The 26646-nt window shown below is 46.5% G+C and overlaps 2 protein-coding genes across 2 annotated transcripts in view; one reads left to right on the top strand and one right to left on the bottom strand.

The window, feature by feature from the left end:
* The window catches only part of MED12L (mediator complex subunit 12L), a 116009-nt gene that overhangs the window by 5951 nt on the left and 83412 nt on the right, over positions 1–26646 (top strand). Inside the window, exons 2-15 of the mRNA XM_051627003.1 lie at positions 226–330; positions 2115–2306; positions 2795–2954; positions 5354–5523; positions 6173–6283; positions 6722–6964; positions 8955–9104; positions 9519–9618; positions 9820–9956; positions 17603–17734; positions 18706–18832; positions 19843–20057; positions 20983–21087; positions 22009–22185. Coding sequence (XP_051482963.1) covers positions 226–330; positions 2115–2306; positions 2795–2954; positions 5354–5523; positions 6173–6283; positions 6722–6964; positions 8955–9104; positions 9519–9618; positions 9820–9956; positions 17603–17734; positions 18706–18832; positions 19843–20057; positions 20983–21087; positions 22009–22185 — 2124 coding nt within the window. The remainder of the gene's footprint in view (positions 1–225; positions 331–2114; positions 2307–2794; positions 2955–5353; positions 5524–6172; positions 6284–6721; positions 6965–8954; positions 9105–9518; positions 9619–9819; positions 9957–17602; positions 17735–18705; positions 18833–19842; positions 20058–20982; positions 21088–22008; positions 22186–26646) is intronic.
* GPR171 (G protein-coupled receptor 171) lies at positions 23316–26123 on the bottom strand. The gene is made up of 2 exons (XM_051627002.1): positions 26006–26123; positions 23316–24762 (listed from the first exon to the last, which is right to left on the bottom strand). The coding sequence occupies exon 2, from the start codon at positions 24711–24713 to the stop codon at positions 23751–23753; it is 963 nt and encodes a 320-aa protein (XP_051482962.1). The 5' UTR covers positions 24714–24762; positions 26006–26123; the 3' UTR covers positions 23316–23750.

The following is a 26646-nucleotide window of genomic DNA, read 5'->3' as shown; positions in this document are numbered from 1 at the left end:
TGAAGTCTGTGGTGAGGTGAACCCTTAGTGGGGCGGGAGGGCAGGAGTGGCACCGTGTTCCCCTTCCCTGCCATCCCCTGAAGGTGCAGAGTGCTTGGAGGGTTCAGGGGAACACAGGGTGTGACATGCTGGCAAATACATACATCTTCTTTAGAAATGCTTCTCGGAGTGATGTGACTTCTTAAACTGTCCTTTTGCTTTTCGCCCTTGGAACACTCTTTGCAGGATGAGCTTACTGCAGTGAACGTAAAGCAGGGCTTCAGCAACCAGCCTGCCTTCTCTGGAGACGAGCACGGATCTGCTAGGAACGTCATCATTAATGCCTCCAAGGTAAGGCTGGCCTCCTCGGGCTGGGTGTGCTGGCTGAAGTTGGAACCAAGCTGGCAGTGGTTGCACTTGGCTCTTGACTGCTTTGGAAGTCTTTGCTTTAAAGGTAATTAGAGAACTAAAGCTGGAATGCTGAGCTGTGTTTCTGCTCCCCAGTGTCCAGTCTCCAGAGGAAAACATGGATGCCAAGAACAAAATGTGACTAGCACGCTCCATTGTAGAAGAGATGTTAATTTTTGCTCCTGTCCTTTTATTTGCTTCATGCACAAAGACAGCAGTGACTCCTTTCCTGCAAGTCCCTAGTGTTACACAGCTTTACCTTGCTTTGGTCTTGGACCTGTTCCATCAGGCTGTTTTCTGCCAGGAGAAACTGATCACTGTGCTCCAGGTCCCTTGGAAATATATTGTTGGATGGTTTAGTGGAATTTAACTTGGCTCTCCTGTGGGTTTTTTTGAGAGTCAAAGAAGCGTGACATATAAAAGAGCAACAAAAATAACTAAAATATTAGTACTATCCTCTAAATTGAAAGTGGTAATAGTTTTTTAGAAAAAAAAAATATATCCTGGATTTCTTTGAGTGATCTCTCTGAATTAATGTACCTTCATGTACTCTTTTTTTTTTTTTTTTTTCTTTCCTGTTGGGAAAGCAGGAAGAAATAATTTTGAAGGAGAATGTTATCAGGGAGTTTATAAGAATGTTTTCAGACAGAGTAATTTTCTGCTGTGTGACTTTTAAAAGGTGTAACTTTTTATGGCTTATTGGAAACTGGGAATTTATATTTATATACCCAGAGATGCTTGTTTCTTTTAGCAGAAGAGGTCCACACAAATATCAGGCTGGTGTGAAAGTTTTTCCCCGTTACATTATCATGGTTTTGTTTTCTAGAATTGCTGCCTGCAGACACTTTGTAACCTATTGTAATTATTTGTGTTTTGACTATTGAACACAAGAGTTTGAAAAGTGAAACAGAAATTCACAGGGAAGTGCCTATAGGGATTTGGAAGGCACAGTGTAGAATTACCAAAATAAGATCAGGGTCTCCTAAAAGTTTTTCACAGGTTTTAAAATTACCCAACTATGAACAAATTTGTTAGAAAAATCAAATGTTTTATTCTTACAGGCTTAAAAATTAATTTCTATTATAGTAATTTTGAAAAGGAAATATGCTTGCATGGGGGTAAAACCTCTCATGGGCTTTTTACTGGGGTGTGGGGATTGAAAGTGCTGGGGAAGCAAATGTCACAGAGGCATGGAGCGATGGTGGGGATGTGCTGAACAGGGCACTTCCCAGCCCCCCAGATCCTTGAGGCTGTTCCTGCTGCTTGTGATGATGGAAAGGCAGTGAATGCACCCGTGTGACAGTGAAGTTTGTTCTCAATAGAAGTGAGAAGCAAGTATTTGCACACAACATGGGATTGTGAAGCCTGAGGGGAGGATGCTCTGAGGCACTCCTGGAGTACACTGAGCCGGGGGCTAATTCTGGGGCTTTTGTCCCTTGGAGGGACGTGTTCTGGGGGACCTGTTGTGACCAGCAGCAGCATCTCTGCCCCCTCTGAGGCCTGGCTGTCCTTGCCTTGGTCCTGCTGGCCTGCAGCTTCACCATGGTGATGCAGGAGGCTGCAGGGGTGCTTGGTACCACAGGCCCCGTCTCCTGGGGCAGGTTTGTGGAGCCGGTTTCTCAGCCCCAGAGCCCTGGTGGCTGCCTCTGTTCAGCTGAATCCTTTGTGCTTTCCTGCAGATGCCTACTTCTGCATTGTCATACCTGTTTTGCTTTTCCCCCCACCAGATTGGCGCTTATTTCAGCAGCATATTAGCGGAAAAGCTAAAACTTAACACTTTCCAGGACACAGGAAAGAAGAAACCACAAGTAAATGCCAAAGACAACTACTGGCTGGTGACTGCTCGGTCTCAGAGTGCCATTCACAACTGGTTCACAGATTTGGCAGGAAGTAAACCACTGACCCTTTTAGCAAAAAAGGTATCAAAATACTCCTTCCTCTGGTTCTTGGACATTGGGTTGTACTGAAATGTTCCCTCTCTGTAAGGACGGTGCCTGGGAAAAGGGAACTGACCTGCCAACAGTGAAGCTGTTAAAAAGTTCTTTTCAATAGTTACATTTTAGCTCGGGCAGGTTTGTCTTCCTGACAGACAGGGTCTTAGCCTGTGTGCTTCACTTCAGGGCTCTCTTTCTCGGGCAAAGGAAGAGTTTACAGAAGTTCTCCTGTTTGGCAGGGAAATAATCAGCCAGAAACCTGTCACAGTCTTTAAAGACAAGTGTGGGGCAGTATCTCTTTTTTGTCACATCTCTGTTCTGTGCCTAGAGCTGGGGGTGACACGGTGGTGGGTTCCTGGGCTGGGGCAGAGATCTGTCCCCCCAGGTAGTGTGGGGATGAGCAGAGGAGCCTGGGTGGACCCCCTGGGGCTGGCTGCTGGTTGGGCTGTAACTTGCTTCCTGTTCCATTCCAGGTTCCCATTCTCAGTAAAAAAGAAGATATTTTTGCTTACTTAGCAAAATATTCTGTGCCACTGCTGCGAGCAGCATGGCTGGTGAAAATGACATGTGCCTACTATGCTGCTATTTCTGAAGCTAAAATCAAGAAACGCCAAGCCACTGACCCAAATATTGGTAAATAAGCATCTCTAATGTCTACGTGCATAGTAACAGCTCAAGGAATATGCTCTACTTGTTCAGAGCTTTGGTGTTACTGGGTGTCCAAAGAGGAGTCTTTGTAGTGGGAAGGGGAATAAAAATTCTTTTAAATCAATTCTGCTTAGAAGTGTGTGCCAAAGAGTACAAAGAGCCATGCAGCATAAATACTTCTGATTCCTCCTCCTTAAATCTCCAGGCCCAGCATCTGAGGAGGTGTCTGTGCTGTGTCTGCACCACCAGCACTGCTCCCTGGGGCTGGCAGGAGTGGCAAAGGCTGTGCTAGGATAAATGTTACCAAGGAACGAACAGAACTGATAATTTAGGAAGCCTGGGCTGAAATGTGAATTTCAAAGCTTATTTATTAGAACATAGGTGGCAGTGTATGTACTTAGATGACACTGTCTGGTACAAAGCCAGTGGGCCAAGTGTTGAAGGCTTTCAAGTTGTTCAAGGGTACTTTGACTTTCACCAAAGTTGCAGTTTTACTCTCTCAGTTTCCACAGGCTGCCTACAGCTCTGCTGCTGTCTGGGATGAACATTTTCCTTCTTTGTCCTGGTAACAGCTGTGCTCAAGGCAGACACTTTCACTGCTGTTTGGCAGCATCAGTGTATTGCTGTGAGAAATGTCTGCTTCTCCCTGCCAACTTACTCTGTTGTTTCTTTAAAAATTTGCTTTGTGGGGTTTTTTTTGCTTGTTTATTTGTAGACTCCTAGCACTCATTTTCAAACAAACATTCCATGCTTGTTCTTTGATGATAGTTAAAAAAATATTTTTAAAAGTAAGTCTGATTTTGAGAGCCATAGAGCAACGGGGAGGCAACATGTGTGGCTGGCAAGGAGAAGGGAGACCTGCCTGGACAGCAGGTTGGGCTGGTGCCTCGGCTGGTGCGTGGACTCCGGGGGCTGTGCTGGGCTCCCTGTGGGGAGGACACTGCTGCCTTGGTGGGAGATAAGCACAGCTCCCCATCCCTCCTTCTGACACAGGTTGCTGAAGATGTCATCCTCTCTCCAAACTCCCTGTTTTTGCAAAGGTTGTTGAGAGCTTTTTGGGAAGTAGTTTCCTGGGTGTTACTGAGTGGCCTTTGGCAGCTCCCAGAAGTGTTTTCTGTCTGCGCCCCAGGTAAAAGAAAGGTGGTTGCATGGTTTGTAACTCAGAGATATTAGTGTTTGCTTTGGGAAGATTATTTTTTCATACTGTCACCTGAAAAAGTTTGAAGTAGTGGATTTGGAACTGATGAGCAAATACTTGAAGTAAATGTAGTTCAACTGCTCTGTGAAAACACTAAATCCCACCAGCTTCATACAGAAGTTTCAGTGGATTTGGATGGAAAAGCATTCAACGTATAGTCTGTGTCTGTTGACAGACCTGCCAATTACAAATGCAAAGGGAAGAAGGAATGAAGGTGCTAACTGAGGTCTGAGGTGGTGGTAAGCAGGGAAAATAGCTGTGTGAGAGACTGGTGGCTCTGACAGTAAACAGGCTTGGGTTGTCAGAGCAACTGCATTATGTATTCATAAGAGAGTGTGCTCTTCTGAAATGTGCTGCATTCTGTATTTATGCAGTGGTTTTCTCTGAGATACTAACAAATATCCTTGGTTGTTCCAATTACTGTTAAGAGACTGCCTGCCTTACAGTTCCTCTTTCCCCAAAGCTTTATGTACCTGACCAAGCAAGTTTACTTTTGTCCACTAATTTCTGCAAGTTACACTAAATATAGGATCACTGCTGAAGCAGAGAGAAAAGCTGGTAATGTTTAGTAGGTTTGTGTATTTGCTGAGTAGCACTTGCTGACTTATCTAGGACAAAGGAAAGATAATCAGCCTTACTGGCAGCCCTGCATGATGCTGGTCACTCTGACCTAGGAAACTGCTCCTGAGTTTTTGCATTCATGTCAGAGTGAAAATCTGGAGGAGTTGTCTGTTTCAGAGTGGTTATAGACAGGACAGTTTTATATCCCATGGCTTGTACAAAGTTCCATTGGCTTTTATGTTGGCTTTATTTGGGGGGGAAGGAAGAGTGGAAAAAAACCCCAGGTGGAAGGGAGTAATGAAGTATATTTATTTTACCTATTTAAAGGCTGTTTTGTGGCCGAATGCTGAAATCTGATGGAAGAGACAGGTGATTCCCTGAAGGCATGGCTGTGTCAGTGCTGTTTGTCACACCAGGCCAGAGGCTGCTTGCACAGGGACAGTGTGTGCTGTGAGACCAGCCCACCAGGGGTGCTGAGCCCCTCACAGGTGCTGCAGGGTGCAACGGGATTCATGCTTGGCAGGAATGCTGCTGGTGACCAAGGCAATAGAAGTTAGCTTCAGTTCTCACTGTGAAATAAACCTGTAACCCCCTGAGACGTTCTAATTACCAACTTCTTTTGCAGAATGGACTCAGATCATAACCAGGTACCTGCGAGAGCAGCTGGCAAAGGTGGCAGAGTTTTATCATGCGAGTTCCAGCTCAGGCAGCAGCTCCGTGGTGATGCCTCAGGAGATGGAGCAAGCCCTGAAGCAGTGGGAATATAATGAAAAATTGTCTTTTTATATGTTTCAGGTAATATTTTAAGAAGTGCAGGGATACAAATTATTTTTGAGATTACCACGCTTTTAAAGTTCAATTCTAGAACTTAGTGGTACCTTTTGTCATTAGACATGCAGAAATTGTTAATGCTAATTTATTTTAAAATTTGCTAGCTGAAAAAGCTTTGATTTGCTTAGCGTGCATGATTGTGATTGCAGCAATGTACTCAATTATTCCACCTCTTCTGCATTGTCCCACCTTTTAAGGGTGTTGATAATGACTGTGGGTCAGGCTGAGGCCACCATGGCACATGAAGCCTTGGGTGTTGGGGTGGTGTCCTGGCTGCTCAGTTCCACATGGTTCTAGCCCAAAATAACTCTCTGGGTATTTCCACCTGTGGACAGAAGTAGCTGAAGGGTCCTTGGGAGGGGGTGTGTCTGTCTGCCAGCCCTGGGTCAGGCTGCTGAGCCCCAGCTGCAGATGCCAGCCGTGCTGCAGGGGCTGCCCTGTCCCTAGGGCTGCCGTGGTGCTGCTGGTTCTGCTCTGGTGCTGGGGGGTCGGGGTAGCTCTGTGCTGGCAGGGGTGGTGACAGCAACACCGGGTGAGAGGAAACTTGTAATTACACACCTGCCTCTGTTGTGCTCCTAGTTTATATGAGATGTGTTATTTTAAATCCTTTAAGGAAGGAATGCTCGAGAGACATGAGTATTTGACATGGATACTGGATGTTCTGGAAAAAATCAGACCCACTGATGATGAGCTTCTTAAGCTGTTGTTGCCACTAATGTTGCAGGTACGGGCATATTTTAAAGGCCAATCCATGTAAATGTGCTTCATACGTGTCAGTTGGTTTTAATATTGTGGTGCTAAAATTTAAGTGCTTCTGCTCAGGACACTTAGGGAATATATTGCATGATCCTGGTTTGGAATTTATAAACACCTTTAAAATATTCACACTTTATAATCCTTCGTGTGAATTGGTAGAAGGATTCTGTTACTGTAACAGGTCCTGCAGAAGAGATGAAATTCTTAAGAGCCAGAGGCAAAGATTTGCATTTGGGCTGCTTGTTGTTGGTTGTTGTTTTTGTTTTGTTTTGTTTTTTTAACTTGTGGACTCTTAAATATTGGAGATAACTCCTTCTGGTTTGTGCATGCTCAGCGTTAGATTGCTAAGCCGAAGAAACACGTGGAGCAGCCTGCGCAGCGAGCGCCTCATTCTTTATGATTCCAGTACTCGGAGGAGTTCGTTCAGTCCGCCTACCTGTCCCGCCGCCTGGCCTATTTCTGCGCCCGGCGCCTCTCGTCCCTGCTGGGGGACCCCCCCGGCCCCGCGGCCGCTGCGCCCCCTCCCCAGCTGCTCCTGGGGGCCGGGCAGGCTGCCCTGGCCGCCCCCAGCCCCGCGGGGGGCTGCTCGGATCGCCTCTGCTGCCCCCAGCACCGCCCGCTGCTGCACGGGCTGAGCTGCCTGCTGCAGGTCAGTGCTGCGGAGCGGGGCTGCGGGGGCTGCGGGGGGGGCGGGGGCAGCTCTGCTTCGCTGTGTTTGTGGCCGCCAAAGGGTGAGGATGGGGTGGGCCTGGGGGCAGCGGAGGGCGGGTTCTCCACTCCGGCTGAGGCAGGATGGTGCAGCTGCCTGGAGAAGCTGGTGCTGCCTGCGTTGTGTGCACAGCTCTGCTGCGGGATGGAGCGACCGCTGCAGGGCTGCCCGAGCCCCCTCCGTGCTGCGCTGCCCTGCGTGCAGTGATGCTGCGCACATCTCACTCCTGAGCCTGAGTGGTTCTGCCAGACCCCAACTGTCCACTGCCTTTGAGGCTCCCCTTGCTCCTTCCAGCTTCTCAGCAGTGCTTCGTGCCACTTCATTTTGGCTTTGTCCGAGTTGTGAGCTGTTTACGTTGCCTTGTCAACTGTTGGAAGCTGTGGCACCGAGAGGCTGCTCACTTCTGCTTGTTGCTCGGCAATAGCAGAACTGTCAAGAGAGTAATTATTTTCTAAAAAAGGACTTGGATGATGAGCTGCGGTTGTTTGCCTTCCTGGGTTCTGAGCTGGTGGGAGTCCCTCAGTCCCTCCTGCCATTGTCTGTTTAGCTGTCTGTCTCTGGGGGTGCACAGAGATGTCCTGGTGATGGTACCAGGAGAACACTGGTCCTCGTGGGATCACAAAGCCACAGAATGGGTGAGGCTGGCAGGGACCTGTTCAGATGTCATTGTCTACCTCCTGCAGCTCAGGCAGGGTCAGCCAGAGCTGGTTCCCCAGGTCCAACTGTGTTTTTAGCATCTCCACCATCTCCCTGGGCAACCTGTTCCAGTGCTGGACCTCCACAGTGAAAGAGCACTCTCCAGCAGTCACTGCAGTGCGGGAAGTCCAGGCAGGCCTGGCTGTCCTCAGGACAGACTCGCCGCTTTCTGAGGAGAGAAAGCAGGAGATGAACCACATCCCCCTGTCTGCTGTGGGTGCATGAGGCAGGAAGTCAGATCCTGCCTGGCTCTCAGTGGGCTGGGAATTGCCTCTCTAGAGCATGGATGTGTCCTGGGAACATCAGTGTTTGTCTCCATCCTGGGCTGCTGGGGGAAGCTTGTGTACTCTGGCAGCTTTACAGCTCCTCTCAGCTGGACACTGCTCTGCTCCTCCTGTGCCATTTGTGGGTGTGTTTCCTCAGCTCTTCTCCTGCCCCTCTTCCCTGTGCTGCCTAGCAGGTCCAGAGGTCAGCCTGCCTCCAGACGAGCTCTCTGGCTTTCCAGAGGAGCCTTTTTCTAGCCAGTGTTGTTGATAAGGTGCTGCTTTGCAATCCAGAGCTGGGCCAGGCAAGCTTCCCAAGAAGTAATCCAGCAGTCTCAGGAATAAGCACCTATAAAATGAATCAACTTCCTTCATTTTAGGTGATCTTTAAGGTCTGACCCCACAACACCAAAGCATCCTGCTTCTGCTCTGGGCAGTACCAGCTGCTCCAATGGTGCCTGCTGACAAGCTGCTCTAACATGGGTGCTTTGAGGCCTGTCAGTGCAAAATCTTTCTTTTAAGGAAATCTCAAGTTTGCTGTGCATTTCAGTGTCTCTTTTGTACTTTAAAATTTTAATAGGAGATTTTAACTACTTTCTTTAATTTTTCACATGTAGCTCCTTTCTGTAAGGGGAACACCAAAATGACTTCTTTTCTCTAAAACCTGTTCACGTTTCATGGAAAGGATCTGACTGAAATGAACCTTTGGTGTTGTTCTTTGACCGTGTTATGAAAGCAACACAAATGGAAATTGAACACCTTTATATTTAAATAAGGAAATAACATAGTATGGCATTTCCTCAAATGGATGTTTTAAAGTAATGGTGCATGGGCCTGTCTTTTTCCCTTTTACTATCCCTGCAGTAGTTAGACCAAAAGTGATTCTAGTCCCATGGACTCTCATTGTTGCTGTTGTCTGTTTCATATGTCTAGAAAAATAAATTACTTGTGTTTTGTGCTATTGCTTGCAGACTGTAACTCTTTGTTGCCCAAGTGCCTTGGTGTGGAATTATTCCACAAATGAAAATAAGAACATTCATCCAGGCTCACCTCTGGATTTACTTCAAGTTGCTCCATCTAGTTTACCTATGCCAGGTGGAAATTCAGCATTTAATCAGCAGGTAAGCTTTTTTCATGGTGTATTTAGATATATTTAGGTCTAGGTCTAGTTTTAAGACAAGTGTTGTGCCAGTTTTTGATGGCCTTACTTCGTACTTCATTCAGGTCTTGTTTTGTGAAAATATCAGGAATTCTATTTAGGTTTAGATGTTTTCTGCTATTAAACTGAAATTGAAGATGTAAAATGGCAACTAAGAGGAAGCTTGGCCTATGTATTGTGAGATGTGGCTTCTCAGACACACTGGAAGTTAACTTCTGAATGTAAGAAGATGATTTATTAGTTTGTTGTTCCCAAATGCAGGGGGTGTTGTGGAACACCACAGGTACCTTGCTTCCGCTGAGGAAGCTGTGGCAAGCTTGAAATTAGAATTGAGACTTCCCACCGCTTCCTAATTAGCAGCTATCTTTGTTTACAGGTTCGGGCAAAGATTCAGGAGGTAGAGCAGCAGATAAAGCAACGAGGCCGTGCCGTGGAGGTGCGATGGTCTTTTGACAAGTGCCAGGAGTCAGCTGCAGGTGAGAGCTTGACATGAAACCCATGTCGGGTCTTCAGTGTTTGCATCTGTTCTTCTTCTTTGAACATAATCCTATAGCACTGTGATTCACTCTTGTAATTGATGTGACAGATGGATGTGATGCATGTTTTCCTGTGCAAGCCTTTTCACATTTTTAGTGTGTTGTTTGTTATTTGTTCTCCTCTCTAACCCCCATCTCTAGGGGTGACCATCAGTCGGGTTCTGCACACCTTGGAAGTGTTGGATCGGCATTGCTTTGACAGATCAGATTCCACCAATTCCATGGACACACTTTATCATAAGATTTTCTGGGCAAATCAGAGTAAAGATAACCAAGAGGTAATGGCTACAGTCTCCTCCCAATTCCTGACCTGTAGACCACAGTTTATTTTTACTTCTGAGAACTGCGTGTGTGTCTGTGTTTGACACAAAAGCTTTGTCTTTTCTAGGTATATTTATTCTTTACTACTTGACAGTTGGTTTATTAGGAGAAGACAGCTCTTTGCTGTTGTAGTTGAATTGAATCATTCAGCTCTGTGTGCTATAAGCCTAATTTAGGAGAAACGATTTATCAGGGTTTTGGGTGCTGCCAAGTAAAATTTTGGAGTATTGTTTGACAACAACATTTACATCTAATGTAGGAAGTAGTAAATTAAGAGGTTAAGTATAGTAAAATATTCTAAAACTACATACCCACGTTTGCTGATATTTTTACCTGAGTTTCCTTGGAAAGTGTTTGGGGAGAATAAGAAACAGCAGCTTTAGTAACACACTGTGGAAGGGAAACTTCTAAGAGGAAAATATTAGTGAAACTGTCGTAGCTGCTCACGTTAATGGCTTGTTTTTTGAACAAACCTGTTTTTTTATTCATGATTATATGTTCTTAGTGGTTGATGGTCATAATTCAAGACCCTCTATTGCACAGAAATACTGCAAAATAATTGTCAATTGGCATTTTAATGACTTTGCAATAAGCAAGCAGAATATAGTGTTGAGGGATAACGTCTCTGGAAGTATTTCTGGAGGGCTGTACCTGCCAACACACTCTGTGTGTGACCAGGTAGATAGGAGTGTGTTTCAGATACCTGGTTATGGTAATGGAGAGTAACAGAGGAAGGAGAGGTGCTACAGCAGGAAAATTAAGTTGTTGAAAGTTCTTGGCTCTAATGCTTGGATGAAAGCAGGAGTTCAACCCACAAGGTTTTTCGGTCTTTTCCAAATGGGCAGGGTGTGATGCTCTATCGTTTGAGTGCTTTTCGTTTTCATCTGCCTTTGGGCTCAGATGATGTGGTTTTCTGCTGTTGCCCTTCTGCAGTTGTATCTGTAGCTCATTGTATTCCAAAAAGTTTTTGTAACTTCCAGCTACATTTGTACTAACAAACTGTTTCTTTGTTTCAAAAGGCAGTGTTGGTAGGGAGACTTCTGAAAGGCAGGTAATTATTCTGTTTGTGTTATAGGTTGTCTGCTATTACTGCCTTTGTTTTAACGTACCTTATGACTTGAGGTTGGCTTACCTTGAAAACATACCTGTTTTGGCCCCTAAACAGCTCTTAAAGATGTGCTCCCCAGTTCTGGGTACTAAGTACTTTTATGAAGGTCTGTCTAGCTAATTTGCAGGGCCACCTGTCTGCTAATGGCACCACATTTTGCTCTGAGATGAAGAATGCTGAGTAGGAACGAGGTGTGACCACAGGTATGTGTTGATGCACTTGGGCCACAACAACCCCAGGCAACACTCCAGGCTTGGGGAAGTGTGGCAGGAAGGTGTCTGACAGAAAAGGACCTGGGGGTTCCAATTGACAAGCGGCTGAATATGAGCCAACAGTGTGCCCAGGTGGCCAAGAAAGCCAATGGCATCCTGGCTTGGATTAGAAACAGTGTGGCCAGCAGAAGGAGAGAGGTGGTTGTCTCCCTGTCCTCAGCACTGGTGAGGCCACACCTGGAGCATTGCGTCCAGTTTTGGGCACCTCAATTCAAGGGAGATCTCGAGGTGCTGGAGGAAGGACAGAGGAGGCAACGAAGCTGGTGATGGGCCTAGAGAATCAATCTTATGAAGAATGCTTGAAGGAGCTGGGGATGTTTAGTTGGGGAAGAGGAGGCTGAGGGGAGACCTCATCAGTCTCGACAACTACCTGAAAGGTCATTGTAGAGAGGTTGGTGCTGGTCTCTTCTCACAGGTAATTAGTGACAGAACAAGAGGGAAGGGCTTCAAGCTGCAACAGGGCAGGTTCAGACTGGACATTAAGAAAAGTTCCAGTGGTCAGACACTGGAAAAGGCTGCCCAGGAAGGTGGTTGAGTCACCATCCCTGGATGTGTTTAAGGGTTTTTTGGATGTGGTGTTGGTGGATTTGGTTTAGGAGAGAGCTTAGTAGAGTAGGGATGATGGTTGGACTTCGTGATCCCAAGGGGCTTTTCCAACCTGAACAGTTCTACAATTCTGTGGTTCTATGATGCACCTGTATTTGCGCACTAGTCACAGGAGACTGTAGGGAGAGCAGAAGCAGAGAAGATGGTGACTGCTTTCTGAGAGAAGAAAACTTACCTTTGACAGTTTCAGTCTTACCTTACTGGTCTGCAGCTGATACAAAATTAAACTCTGAAATTATCTGCAGCTTCCTAACACCCTTGGAGACTCCAGACGGGGTTAGTTGCTGCTTGGCTTGAGCTTGACTTCTGGCAGCTGGACAAGGAATCTGCCTTGGGATGCAGGATGAAATGCACTGGTGCATTTTGGTGTTTGAGCTCTCCCAGTGCTGTCTGAGGCCCCGGTGTGGAGCTGCTCACCTCCTGCCGTGGTGGGGTGAGCCCGGTCCTGTGGGGGCTGCGTGGTCGCTGGGTGTGGGCACCTCCCTGCCCTGCTGCTGGGCTCAGCGCCCAGGGGCATCCACTGCTGCTCCTGGTCTGTTTCCTTCCCCCTTGATAATTTTAAGCTGTTTTTCCTTGGCAGAAAAAGCTGTGAATTGTGAGCTGGTGTACTGGCCCTATTTATAGCCACAGGTATTTTCCATGTGGGAGCTCCTTGACTCAAAACATCCCCTGTGCACGGCTCGGTGGTTACCACTGTGGGGTTATTGTGGAGGTATCCTTACATAAATCAGTAAGCAGCTTGTACTGCTGCTATGCAGTTTTGAATTGGAGTAAAATTATGTTGCTCACATCCAGGTTTGGAACACCTTTGGTTCCTCTCCACTCCTTTGTGAAGATCACTCCCTCTGAAGGCTTGAGTCAATTTGTGCAAAAACAGAGTCAAGGGAAGAGTTGCGCTGGGAACGTGGCAGTGACTCTTGCACCAAGTCTGGGAAAGTCCTCGGAGTTCACCTGTCCTCCTCCTGGGGCTTAAAGCCACTTGGCCCTCACCTAAGTTTGTCTGCCTGTGTCCTATTATCTGTTGTAGTCTTTCACATGAACAACTAAGGAAGGGAACTAAGGAAGGAATTTTTAATTTATCTCTTAATTTGTTTTGGTTTAGAATGGTTGGTGAGACTTTTTAACTTTTCAGTCTCCTGTGGAGAAAATTACAGTTTGGTTAAGTGTAGGTTGAAATACACATAAGCAGTGGGAGGGATACCTAGTAAACGTACCTTCACATCAGTGCTTTCTAGCTAGTGTGCACTAGTAAATGGTTGAAAGGAGAAAGTGCTTGATTTTTAGGGACTGATATTGGATTTCTTGAAATCATTATGTAGAATCCTGAAACTTCATGGATATTTGTGCACACAGATTGCTTTTGAAGTTTAGGTCTCAGAACTTGAATTTAGGTCTTATTCCTCATGTTGTCTTTGAAGTCCAACTGAATTCTTGTGATGCCAAGAGATGTTTTTCATTTTAGAACAAAAAAGTCCCGTTTTGAACTTGGTTCTCATGAACAGGGCTTGTTACAAATGCAGAGAGTTAATATTTGTCTTTCTGAGATCACTTTGCTGGAAATGAAACAAACAAACAACAAACCCCAGCCCTGCTGTGTCTGTGGGAAAGGAGGTCTAACCATGCCTTTTTAGTTAGTGAGCTACAAGATAGCAGTTTGTTACTGCCTGAGGGACCTGAACCCCAGTAGGTTGGCATGCAGGATGGGTAAGAGGCAAGGTGAGCTAAATAAAATGGATTGAAATATCTGCAGAATCAGAGTCTGTTTCCGCAAGCACTGAGAGCATAGACCATGTTCTGAGCATTCCATACTAGCAGTTAGTATTAGTTCGGTTGCTCAAATTGCTCAATTAACTGGAACTGGTTTCCATGAATATTCCCACTCTTTATTATTCCAGCAAATCCAGCACCAGATTCCTGCTCGCCTAGGCGTAAGGGAGTTAGAAGTACATCTCTCTGGAAGGGAGGGATTTATTCTGTGACTTGAATAACTGATGAAAGTGTTAACTGGAATTGTGGTTACAAATTTATTTAGATCATCTACCTTTAAAAAGAAAAAAAAAAAGCTCATTATTTGAAGGGGATGTTCTTAAATGATAAAATTCTCTGACATTAGAAAGAAAGCAGCTCTGTGTTCTGAAACTGAACTCTACCAAGAAGTAATCAGGTATTTTGTTGTTGCTTTTTTGTTAACCTGCTTCATGACTGGCTGGCTGTGACAGAGACCTGGCTTGCAATTAGCACCTGCTCAGGTTTGTTGGAGGATTTGATTGAATAAATAAGTCTTCCATATCTTCCTGTTTTGACTGGTGGGAAAAGGGCTCAGAGTTCTGGAAAGCAGAGGTGTAAAAGTACTTTTTGCTTCCTGTCTCCAAACCTATCAAGAGCAGTAATGTTTAACACTTCCCTTTTAATCCTTTTCTGTGTTACTAATTGTGGTATGCTTTTTAAAATCGTAAAACCAAGCCAACTCTTTTCTTCTTTTCATCACCCATGTTCTGCTCCAGTTATAAATTGGTGGAAATGAGGTCTTGGGTTTTCTCTGAATGGGTCTGACTGGTGGCTTTCAGAAGGTTACAGCTATTTTGGGCCATGGCTAAATGGCAAGTGTTGTGAGTTGTCTAAACTTGAAGTCACGCTTCAAGGCTGTGTGCTACCTGGTGTAGACAACCTCTTCACTTTTATGCCACCTTGAAGTGTTTTTCTTTTGTTAAGGCTTGTGGGAATTTTGGAAATCTCAAGGAAAGGTCTCGTCCGTGGGGAGCTTTCCCCAGCCCAAGGGAGTTGAATTTCCTGCCCACCCACACCTGTCCTGTGCTCCAGCACCTTAAGTGTTGTCTTCCCTACACAACACAGTAATCAAGTAACATGTGAACTGATCTTTTTGTGTTCCTGCCCCTGAAATGGTCAGGGTACAACTGTGATCTTAATGCTACTCTGTAAGGCAGCAGTTTGAGCCCCTCTGGAATGTGGGCTGTGCTTTTCCTATGCCAGAGCGTCTGCAGGCACCAGGTCCCAAATTAGACAACCCCAGGACATGGTGACTGTGAGAGGGGTGGATGGTTTCATCCTCAGCAGGAAGGCAGGAGGTGCAGCTGTGAGGAGGAAGCCGTGAGGGTTGGTTAGCACAGTCTTCCACTGCCCAGGTCCTGCTGTAGAGACGGACTTACTGTAGGGCTTTGGGGTAATTACTCAGATTGCAGGGACTTGCTACAGCTTTGAAATTATTTGTTATTTTCAGTCAAAGGCAAAATAAAGTATTGGAAGGTTAAACACTTCATCTTTACTTTTCTCTGCTGCTGCAGAGCCCCGTGTTCTGAGAGTCCAATGTAAGGGGATGTCTCTGGAGATGCCAGCTTGCCCAGCAAAAGTCTGCAGCAGGGGGTTTGAGTAAGTAACCCACACCCAGATAACTTTGGTTGCTGCACATGTCAGTTCCTGAAATCAAACCCACTGTTTCTAGGCACTTAAAAGTGGCATGGCTGAAATTCTTGGATGGACAAACACCTTGACATTTCAAGTATTCATGGTGGGCTTTTTTCCTTTCCAAAGAGATTATACTCTGCATACATGTGAGACTGCAGAATCAACACTGGTTTTTTTAAGGTGTGTGGTCACTCACAGGTGTTTGATTTGTGGTGATGGATTCTACATCTCTGAATAAGAAGCTCTGCTTTTTATAGGTGTAGAATTGGGGAGTAATTTTTATATTTTTGCACTAATAGGTATCACAGTGTTAGCAGACGACTCATTTAGGAACAGAGTTATCTGTATTTTCTTAACTGAAGATCTGCCTCTTTCTAGTTGGTTAATTTTAACAGCACCACCACTTGAAAAGAACAGGTTTTGCCTTGAAAATAATCTGCTTGAAGCAGATCTGGAGGCTCAGCAGCAGAGGCAAGCCCATGTTGGTAGTGCTCAGAGGTAAGCAGCACAGGCACACAGCTGCAGATAACACTCACTGCCACTCCAAAAACACAGGCACGTGGAATTTGGTTTGAATTTGGGTTGTATGTGTTCTTGTATGTGGTGCATGGAGTTTTACTGGGCTGTTCTCACATTTGTCACAAGGCTTAAACATCTTTAGCAGCAGCAGTGGAAGTGGTTAGCTCACAGCTTCAGTGGTTTTGCTTTTCAGTGCTAAGTATAATTGCCTGCTGGAGCAGATCAGCTGCAGATCACCTCAGCGAGAGGTGCCATTCCCAGTAAGGCAGAGGGCAAGGGAGGTCCTGGGATGCTGCAGGATGGGATGCACAGCTCAGGAAATGGGTGACCTGATGTGCTTTGCCTGAGGCCTGAGCTGGTGTCTCCTGCTTGAGACACAGAGGCACTTGGGTTTTATCTTGGCATGGCTTTTTTTTTAACAGCTGAAAGGGAGTCAGTGTGAAGATCAGACTCCTTTAGGTGTTCTGCATCACCAGGAAAAGTGTGTAGTATCCTCATTCCTGTTGTTAGCTGCCTGCATCTAACCATGGCAGTGGTGAGGTTACGTGTCACTTCACTGGGGTAAGAGAGAAGTATTTTCCCCTGTTTCCTCCACTCCCCTCACCCGTCAGTATCTCCTGCTCACCCATTGAAGCATATTTACAGGAAACTCCTCTGGGTGCTGAGCCTGCTTAGCACCCCGCTGGCTTTTTGTGTTGGTGGGGGAGGACAGCTGAGAGCTCTGAAGCAGTAACTTTCCTGCTGGTGGGTCTGTGATTGCTAATCACCTGGAATAAAGCATTTGCTTTCTGAGGGTGCTGTGTATGACTCTGGCCTTTCTGATGTTTGCCTGTCAGTGGAGTTTCCACTAATCTTGGGGAAGAAGAAAAATCACATCTGCTTAATTTGCAGGTCAGTCTCATGTTTCAGTGTTCAGAGACAGTAGCCAGGTTGGGAAGGAGTGAGGAAGTTCAGCAGATCCAGTTCAGTAACAAACAAGAAAAAAATACCTCCAAAACATGGGTGGTTAGTGGAAACAGAGATGGGATGAACACCCAGTAGCTATAAACCCACTCTATCCCATTCCTGTTCTGTAAATATGGATTTTCTAGAGATATACACTGTTTCTCAAAAATGTCTGTATTGGGTCAGGAATAAATTGAGCTTTGGGGGAGTTTTTTGACCTTGGTTATCTGATAGATGCACCTTTAGAGGTTCAGGTCTTGTTTTTCTAATGCAGGGTTGTGGGTTGCAAAGAACGGTCTGTAAACAGACAAAAGAAGTTTGGAAGAATGAATGTAAGGAAAGTGTAAATCCTGTGTGGTGAGCGGGGCTGTGAGGCTCTGTGGCATCTGCTTTTCCTGTTTCTCTTGCTCACACAGCAGCTCACCCATTCCTGGTTTTGTGAAGAAACATCAGGGCAAATGAAAAATTTGATCCGAGTATCAGCAGCGCGGAAACTGACGCTTCCCTCTTCAGCTTCCAGACCGTGCTTCACCTGGAAGCAGGGCAGGCAGCGAACGCCTGCCTCTGTCGCGCCTCAAGAGCAAACCCCAGCGTTTTGTCCTCATCCCCCAGAGCTGGCCCCTGCCCTGCCTGCTCAGCAGGGGCCTGGCCGTGGCCTGAGGTGCCTTTGCCCACGTCTCAGAGCCCTGGCCGTGGGCTGAAGTGGCTTTTCCTTGTCTGGGCCCCGCAGGTGGCCCCGAGCGACGAGGCGGTGGTGACGCTGCTGTGCGAGTGGGCGGTGAGCGGCAGCAGGGCCGGGACGCACCGCGCCGGGGCCGTGGCCAGGCTGCTGGAGAGGAGGCAGGCAGAAATGGAAGCAGAAGTAAGTCCCTGCCGCCCCTGGGCCAGCCCGCACCCTGCGCCTGCCGAGGGACTGGCTGGGGCAGGGCTGCCCGGCGGGAGCGGGCTCGGGGGAGGCTCCCAACCCGAGATCCCGCTTCGAGGCAAAACTCGCGTGTCGCGCTCTGCAGACCCCCCTGGTTCTGAGGCGGAGCGAACAGTTTCGCTGGAGAAGCAGGGCGCTGTGGCGACATCCTGGATGTAAACTGCTGCCTGTCTGCTGTGGCAAAAGATCCCACGGCAGCCTGCAGGAGCTGGCACTGCGTGGCACCCCGGGCTGGCTGTGCTGAGGGCAGGCTCCCAGCCCCTGGTGCTGCTGGGCAGGCAGCACTGGACGAGCCTGCCCTTCAGGTGGGCTTTTTCCTAGAAAAAAGGGTCCCCAGGATGATGGTGTCTGTTCAGCCCGGGGCGGGACAGGCCAGGGAGAGCACTCTGACCTGTCCGTGCACAGACACAGCCAGCGTGAGCATCACTTCCCAGAGCCTCTCTGCTCCACCTGCTCCTCTCCACAGACCTTTGGTGAGGGGCAGGGAGCTGGCTGTGCTGGTTGTGCCTCGCTCCAACCCAAATCCGCTCAAGGCAGAGATGTTTGCCCCAGTTATTGTGATATTTGGTGTAATTTACCCAAGCAAGAGGAGTTACATTTCATATTCACATTGGTCCTGGAAGTTCTGGGTCTTAAATTTCTGCTTTTCTATGAAACTGTGTCACTGCAGACGATGGGTCTTGTCTTGGGCATTCCTTTTCAATAAGTAGTCCCAAGTAACAAAATAAAACACCTTGGCAATAACCAGACTGGGTAATGGGGAAAAAGCTGTTGTTCTAGAGCAAGTCCAGATTTTCTGGAAAGGTAGGAAACAATCACTTGGATGGTTGTCTTAGATGCAAATTGTGGGAATATTATATTTATTTGTGTGTAGATAAATGCTTTTTTCTATTTATTTAACTGTGCAGAGATGTGGTGAATCTGAAGTCCTAGATGAAAAGGAATCTCTGTCTTCAGCCTCCTTGACAGGTTCCAGTCTTCCCGTTTTTCAGAACGTCCTGCTAAGGTTTTTAGATACACAAGCTCCCTCATTGTGTGAGTATCAACTAATGTATATTCCAAAGTAGGTCAGAAGCAACTGGTCTGCTGGCTGGCTGCTGAAGTTACTGGTTTGCTGTGGTGGGTGTTTCATGGTTTCTGTGATGACTTGCTCTATTTTCATACGCACTTAAAAAAAAATAAAAAAAAATCTCCTGCCTTTTAATAGGATCTTTCTGTGGTTTTTTTATTTTCTCAAAAGGATAATTGACAGAAACTATGTTCGTTTCTGTTTAAGCTTTAAGAGATTTGGGGAAATTACTTGCACTCTGTGCATATTTAGCGTCAAACACTCGTCTCTTTTTGACATATCCACATTCAAAGTGACTGACTTGGAAATTACACACAAGTAGTAAAGTCAAAAGCTGTTAGCTGACAAATAGGTGGTTTGAAAAAAGTGGTTTCATTGATTGCAGGTTGCTCTGTGAAATCTCTTGATCTAATGAAACTGCCTGATGCTGTATCTTGTGTTTCTAGTATCTTAAGTACTCCTAGTTCGTGATTTTATTTTTTTTTCTGACACACTTAAAGGGGATTTGACATGATTTGAAACATGGGACTTAAAACTCTCAGCATCCAAAAAAGGAGAAACTTCTTAAAAATTTGTTACAGACTCTGAGGTATTGGCAGTGCTTTATTCTCCTGCCAGTGGTGACCCTGGCTTTAATAAACCATCCAAACTATTCATGTTATTTAGACTTGTGTTTCTGGTGTGCTTGTTTTCTTTGTTTCCTTCTTTTAAAAAACAACCTACAAAATTACTAGAGATAAGTCCACTGCTGGAGCCTGTCCCATGTGTGGAACTGACAGCAAAGTGGAAACGTGCAAAGCACGTGGGAGATGGTTCGTTCTGTGGAGACACAGAAACCTGCGCAGGATGCCTGAGATGTTTTCAGTAGGCCTTCAAAATGATTAGCTGGGGTTTACAATTTGGATAGTTGAAAGCCAAATATTTATAAGCTGAAAGTACAGTCTAACTTATCTATTTATTTATTTATTTTGAGTAGCTGACCCAAATAGTGACCGTGAGAAGACAGAGTTTGTGAATTTGGTGCTGCTCTTTTCTGAATTCACTCGGCACGACGTCTTCTCCCACGATGCCTACATGTGCACTTTGATATCCCGTGGGGACTTGTCAGTCACTGCCACCCCCAGACCACGCTCACCCAGTGGGGAGACTGTGGAGGAACACTATTCCAAGGATCGTGATGGGAAACTGGAGGTAACACTTGATGCTGTTTCTCCCATGTTTGGTACTCTGCTTTGTTAAATGTATATTTTCATCAAAGCATGAGTGTTTCAGATATGAGATACTAAGCTTTTCAGTCTGTGTCTCCTTCTCTCTTGTCCTCTCTTTGAGAAGACTGAAAGTGATCAGCTAACTTTTTTCTTGTGTGTAGCTGTAAATATTGCTGTTTTGGTGCAAATACACTGAACTGCCAGTGGTCTGGTGGTGTAAATAACTTGGGATGAACAAAAGGCACAATGCAGACTTGTAAATGTTCCAGAGGGAAAACTTAATTGCAGATGTGCTTCAGGGAAGAGAAGAGGGAGCTTTAGGCAGGAGAAGTCACTAGGGGGTCTTGGAGGAAGCCCCAGGTTCTGTCACAGGGTACAGCCTGGTCACCTGCCCAGGAGCCACCGTGTCCTGCATGGGCACTGGCTGGGGACACAGACCCAGCCCCGTGGCTGATCGTGCACAGGCCAGGGGTAGACTGTCCCTGAGGAGCTTGTTGCCAACCAAAGCATCCTCTTGTCTTTCTGTTCAGTTCCTTTTGTGTGTCTCCTACCTCTGCCTCATGGCCAAACTTGCCCTGAAGCGTATGGCATTACAGGGGGTTTCTGCAAGTTGCCTTTTGTGGTACAACAAAGGAGATAAACCCTGGGAAGGTGCAAGAGTCATCTTCCTGTTCTGTAGGTGTCTCTGGAGCTGACTTGTTTGTGGGGGTATCCTGTGAAGTTTATTAATTTGTAAATGTTGTGAATTAAGGTTGACCATAAAGATTTAAAGTCAGTATCTGAAAACTTTCTGCCATCAGTAATTTTTTTCTGAAATGGGTGGGATTCTTGGGTTTGCCTGTGATCAGTGAAATGGGTCTTCAGTAAAATGTGACTGACGTTTGTGATTTCTCTCTGGCAATTATTAGGACCAGAGTGTAATGGAACACATGGGCATTGACTCAGGAACCACTAGTATTTTTGACGAGATAGACAAGAGTGATTTTAAGGCAGATTTTGGTTCGGAATTTCCAGTAGGTTTAACTTTGGATTCTCTGCATGCCTTTGATGCCTGCTGCTTGCTGTTGTCCCTGAGTGTCTCTCCCTGCCCCTGTCTCCACCTCTTCCTCCATCAGCAGCCGTGTCCCTTGGCACCCCGTCCCCCCCTGTGTCAGCTCCTCTGTGCTGCCCATGGCCCCCAGCACCAGCACACTGCCCTCCCCATGGCCCCCTCTGCTCCCAGCCTCCAGCCCCCTCAGGCTGCTGGGTGCCACCCAGGCCTGGATGAGTGTGCAGATTTACCCACTTCTTTGACATTGACAGACCCCAAGTTGATATCTTTTGCTTTTCAAGTGACTGTTCTGTCTCTTGGCTCTGTCTTTCCAAATCTGCTCCTCCTTTTTTTTTTTTTTTTTTTTGCTCTTGAATTTCCTAGTTTATTTTTTGGGCTGGTGCTTGTTCTGCATCCATGTGGATTCCTGTGCCCAAGCCTATCCCTGCAGATCCATGTGCAGGGTGTTGGGGCCCCTGTTTCTGCCTGACATCTGTCTCGCTGGTGGTTCCAAGCACATCCATGCCTGCCTGCAATGTCTCTTGTCACCTCCCACCTCACCCTTCTCATTATTTTCCCTCAGTCACTGGATCCCAGTCTCTCTGTCACAGCAGCATAAGAAGCCTGGAGATTGCTCTGCATTGTAATACTTTTTTTCCTGACTGAATACTAATCCTTTAAAACTTGTCTAATAACCATGGAGATAAGCACAGAGATACAATGTGTAGATGTCTCTGAAATGTCAGGCTTGATTATGATCGCCTTTGCTTTGTCTGTCTTTGAAAAACCTCAGGTGTTTAAAAAGTAACTGTAGGAGGAATAAAGTGGTATCTCTATATGCAGTTGCTGAATTTCCAGAGCTAGTGGTTACACTTACCTTAAACATTTGTTTTACATGACTCAGATGTTTTCTCCGATGCCTGGGGAGTCTTGTGAGAATGTGAACTCTTCTTTAGACAGAAGAACCTCAGTTGCCAGTGAGAAGTCAGCCAAGAGGGAAAGGCTGAGAGAAGTGATTTTTCCATCCAACTACAACCTCCTTCGCCACTTGCAGTACGCGACACACTTCCCCATCCCCCTGGTGAGTGCCCCGGGTGCGGGACGGGGCTGCCCCGTGGTGCAGCAAAGCACGCCAGGGAGGAGAAGCCTGGGGGTGGCTGGGTAGATGGGCTGTGCCCGAGGGCTGCCAGGGCCCTGCTGTGCCACCCCAGGGTGTGGCTGGAGCAGCTTGGCAGTGCCGTGAGGGGTGGTGACCTGTGCCAGTACGGGGACGGGCACCCCATGAACCCACCGGGCTCCAGGTGGATGAATACCAAATATCTGAAAGCAGCAGCTCCAAAATGTCAGGGGCAGGAGGGTGTTATTTCCTCCCACCCACTCGTCGCTCTTTCTAGCGTGGGTTTTTGGCTGCTGCGGTGGTTGTGTTCACCTGTCAGCTCATGGGAACTGAAAACTCCCCATGAATAGTGTCCTCAATCCCAAACCCTCATTCAGGTGGCTTTTCATGTTTTCTGCTGTGCTGGAAAAAGAGCCCAAGTAGAGAACAAGCCTTGAATGGGAATGTGGCAACCTGAGATGACTTCTTTTTCTTTTAAGCAGTAGTAATAACTTTTAAACAACATTAAATCTTGTCAATATAGGAAGTTTCACATGAGAGGATCATACGATAACCACGTTGTGTTTGCATTACATTTGTTACTCCACAAATTTTGGGTTCTGATTTATTGCCAGTGAACTGCAGTGAGGATACTGAATGAGCTGTATCTGTTCAGGACAGTATTGAATGCCCGCTGCAAGTTCGGTTTGTGTTTTGCCTATTTTAAGGAATATAACTTGGTTTGGTTTAGTTCCTGAAATGTTTTTGATCTGCAGATGGAATGAATACAGGTAGCTGGATTTTGCCTATGGAGATTGATTTTTTAGAATTTTGATTATTGACTCTTCTACGTATGCATTATTTTATGAAGTATTTTTTATAAATAAAGCAGGCAAAGAGAAGTAATTATCTTAATTTTAAAATTTCCTTGAACTTTCTGTAATAACATGCTAGCTTTTTTTCATACTCATGGAAGCAGCTGCAAGGAAAGGCAATGGAACTTGGCAAGGACAAGACATTTATTTATAAAGACTGCAGGTGTGCTAGAAGCAGATACAATAGTTTTTAGCCAGGGCAGCTTAAAATCACTTTTTGGAGTAAATAATGCCCTCTGAAATGCTTTAGGGGTAATTGTATCTGTGAAAACTTTGGAGCTTATGTACTGCTATTAAATAATTTCTTCACTTTGTTGCACCAAGTATAGTAAGTATACGGTATTTAACTTACAAAAGGTGAGTTCAGGTGTTTATCATAAATAATTCTAAGGTATGTTTGACTCTGTCTGAACATGTTGTGTTCTTAAGTGTCGCCGATCCTTGGTAGGTCATCGCTGGTACACTGAGTTATTTCTGCAAGGCATTATCAAGTGTTCTGCGAGGTCAGGCCCACCATGTCCATGAATAACAAAGCAATGGTATTTATTGTTCAAGCTGTTTCCTTCTGCTTGGGCTTGCTCAGCAGGGCCGTGGTGGCTGCAGCTGCGCTCTGCCTCCGCGTCCTGTGGGTTCCCACGCTTTCCCCATCTCCTTTAGAATCGCTGCTTTTTGCATCTACTGCTCCCCCCTGTGTTGTGCCCCTTCGTCTCTGGAAGCCTTCTCCTCTTTGGGGGCTGCAAAGGTCTCGGAAAACTTCAATCGGAAGGATTTGGAAAGATGGTAGTAGAGGATGGGGTCAAAACAGAGGTTTGATACCGCGAAGAGCAGGGTGGATTCTTTGGCTTTGAAGAGAGCTTGTTTGAGAGGGCAGCTGGTGATGGTGTCGCTCTGGCTCAGGGTGTAGGGGATGCGGACGATGTGGTAGGGCACGAAGCACAGCAGGTAGGCTGCAGTCACCAGCAGGATGTTGGTCAGGGCTTTCTTCACGTTGGGGTAACTCTCCCTGTATTTGTTCTGGCAGAGCTGTCTGACTACAAGGAAATTGGAGATCAGGATCACAGCTGAAAAGTTCAGGAATATTGCCGTGCATATGAAATTAGTGAACACGTGCCAGTCTCTTCCAAATTTAGTTTTGAAACTGATACATCCTGCACCAGGTCTTTCCTCAATCGTTTTTATTGGAATAGCCATGTTGGGCACTGTTATGAGGAGAACCATTGTCCACACGACTGCAGACAACATCTTGGCAAATCCAGGCTCTTGAATGCGGTAGATCTTCGAGCTGTGCATCAGCTGAAGGCAACGATCCATGCTTACAAATCCCAAAAATATAATGGATAAATACATGTTCAGGTAGATCAAACAGGCCGTAACTTGACAGTGGAATATTCTCAGTTTCCAGGGTGCAACTCCTAGGTCAACAACAATCTTTACTGGCAATGCCAAAGTCAACAAAAAATCCGCTGTCAAGAGGTTAATTAAATAGATGCTCATGCACTTCTGCTTCTGAGCTCTCTGTGTGAATGCCCATAATGCAAAACAGCTTCCAATAAATCCCATCAGAAAAATCACGTAGTAAAAATAGGTAAAAGGTTCCATCCCTTCACCGACAAGGCATTGTGAAACATTGCTTGACATTGTAAGCTTCTTGTGCGAGATGCTTTTGCTGCTAGGAGACAACAAGAACCTACAGAAAGAACCAGGAAGTCATCAGTGGCACCAGCTTTTCCTGTGCACCAGTGTCGCGTTTGTTACGTTTTATTAACTTTATGGAAAGAAGTGCAATAGGGAGGATATATTTTTCTCTCTCTCCATGCTGCTTCACAGAGATTTGAGGTCTTTGTTCTCATGTTAGAAAAGTTTGGAAATGTATTGGGATTTGTTCCTTAAAAGGATATAAACTTCTGAGGGTTTGGTTCACACTCCACCTCCCCCCAACCAAAACATCCATGAAAAAGTTTGGATTTGTTTAAGATTGAGCATCTAGTTAATAATGGTCCTATTAAAACTTCATAATTTTTGAACAATGGAAACTCTGCCTTAAGAAAGGGTAACATTTGGAGCAGCTTAGTCCTATAAAAAAATGTTGGGAGTTTTGCAGTTAATGCTCTGTCAAACCAGTACAGGACATGTCAGATATGGGAACAAACGGCTCGGATCAGTCCTAAGTCTTTGCAAACTGCTCTCTTCCTACTTGATCAGAAGAGAAAGGAATCTCATATTTTTATGAAGCCTTTAGAAAAATCACAGTCTTTTGAAAGCAGCAGCTATTAAATAATTTGCTCTTTTCCTTCACTAGAAATTACAGGGAAGGAAAATAGACGATTTTAGTGTTTTTATTTTTTTTTTTAACTGAATATGCTACTCCATGACTGAGGAGCTGGCGTGTTTGTGTGCTACCCTGTCAGACTGCATGGAATGGCTGTGGGAAAGGAGGCACATTCATTAGAATTTCTTGGAATGAAAAACAATACTTTTATATCTTGAATAACATCAGACTGCGACAGCTTTTTATTTCCTTCAATCCCTCCTAATTTTGACATGTAAGAGAACTACCGGATTTGCAGACTTATTTTCTGCTGTAGATGTGCATCCAGATGTGCCTCATCTGTAAACCAGGATGACTGCGGGTCCTGCGTTTGACGTGAGGGGGGGGCAGAGCAGTCTGATCTGCAGGGGGTCTCTCTGCTCCGGGGTCGGGCTGGGCCTGGCAGCGCAGCCCGCGGGGCTGCCGGGGCGGTGGGCGCAGCGGGCGCAGCCCCCTCCTCCGGCCCAGCAGGTCCCCGGAGCCCCCGGGGCAGCGCTGGCTGCGGGCAAAGCAGGGGCTGCTGCCCGGGGCCTGGCCCTGCCTGCCGGTGCGTCTGCCAGGAAATCATTCACGCTGCGTTTTTACCTCGGGCTGGAGCAGACACGCAGGGTAAAGCGCCTACCTGGCTGGGCGGTCTCTGGGGTCTTCTGAGCATCAGCCCGCGGGGTCTGGTGTCTCGGGGCGGCTGCTCTCGTGTTAATCTTTTCCTCTGGCTGCCTCTGCTGGCTTTTTAAAGCGTGTCTGTGGTTTTTAAATGTGCCGATTGACGCAGTTAAAACCAGCATTCAAACAGCTAAACCACGTGGAAGTTACCCAGAAGAGAGGTGACAGAAACACGTACGTGTTCGGGGAACAGCCCCACAGCCTTGTTTCCTTGTTTCCTCCCCCGGGGTGGGGTCCGTGCCTCGGCACCCCCTGCTCCCCCCCCGGGTACCCCCTGGGCCGGCGGGACCCGGGGCTGTGGGAGAGCAGGGTCAGACCCGGGGCTGGCAGCTTCCTCGGTTCCAAGTGCAGTTTCGTAGAGGAGAGACGGTCAGAGGTGCCTGTCCCGTCGGTGTCAGGAGCTGGGGCTGAGCGGGCTGATCCCGTGCAGAGCAGCTCTCGCTGTCCCCTCCTGGCTTCAAGCCTGCAGATTCCAGTTTCAATGTTGAGCCTGTGCTCACACGTGTAAGTGTGACGAGACGCGGGGGTCAGGCCGCACACGGGAGCTTCAGGTCGCTCCTAAAACATCAGCAGGCTCGTCCCAGGTCCTTGCCCTGGGGC

The sequence above is a fragment of the Apus apus genome, chromosome 8 (assembly GCF_020740795.1).
Source record: "Apus apus isolate bApuApu2 chromosome 8, bApuApu2.pri.cur, whole genome shotgun sequence".
NCBI lineage: Eukaryota > Metazoa > Chordata > Aves > Apodiformes > Apodidae > Apus > Apus apus.
This window is presented reverse-complemented; position numbering and strand designations above follow the sequence as displayed.

Coding starts and splice junctions, on each gene's coding strand:
- GPR171 (XM_051627002.1), bottom strand. CDS start 24,713: ATGTCAAGCAATGTTTCACAATGCCTTGTCGGTGAAGGGATGGAACCT.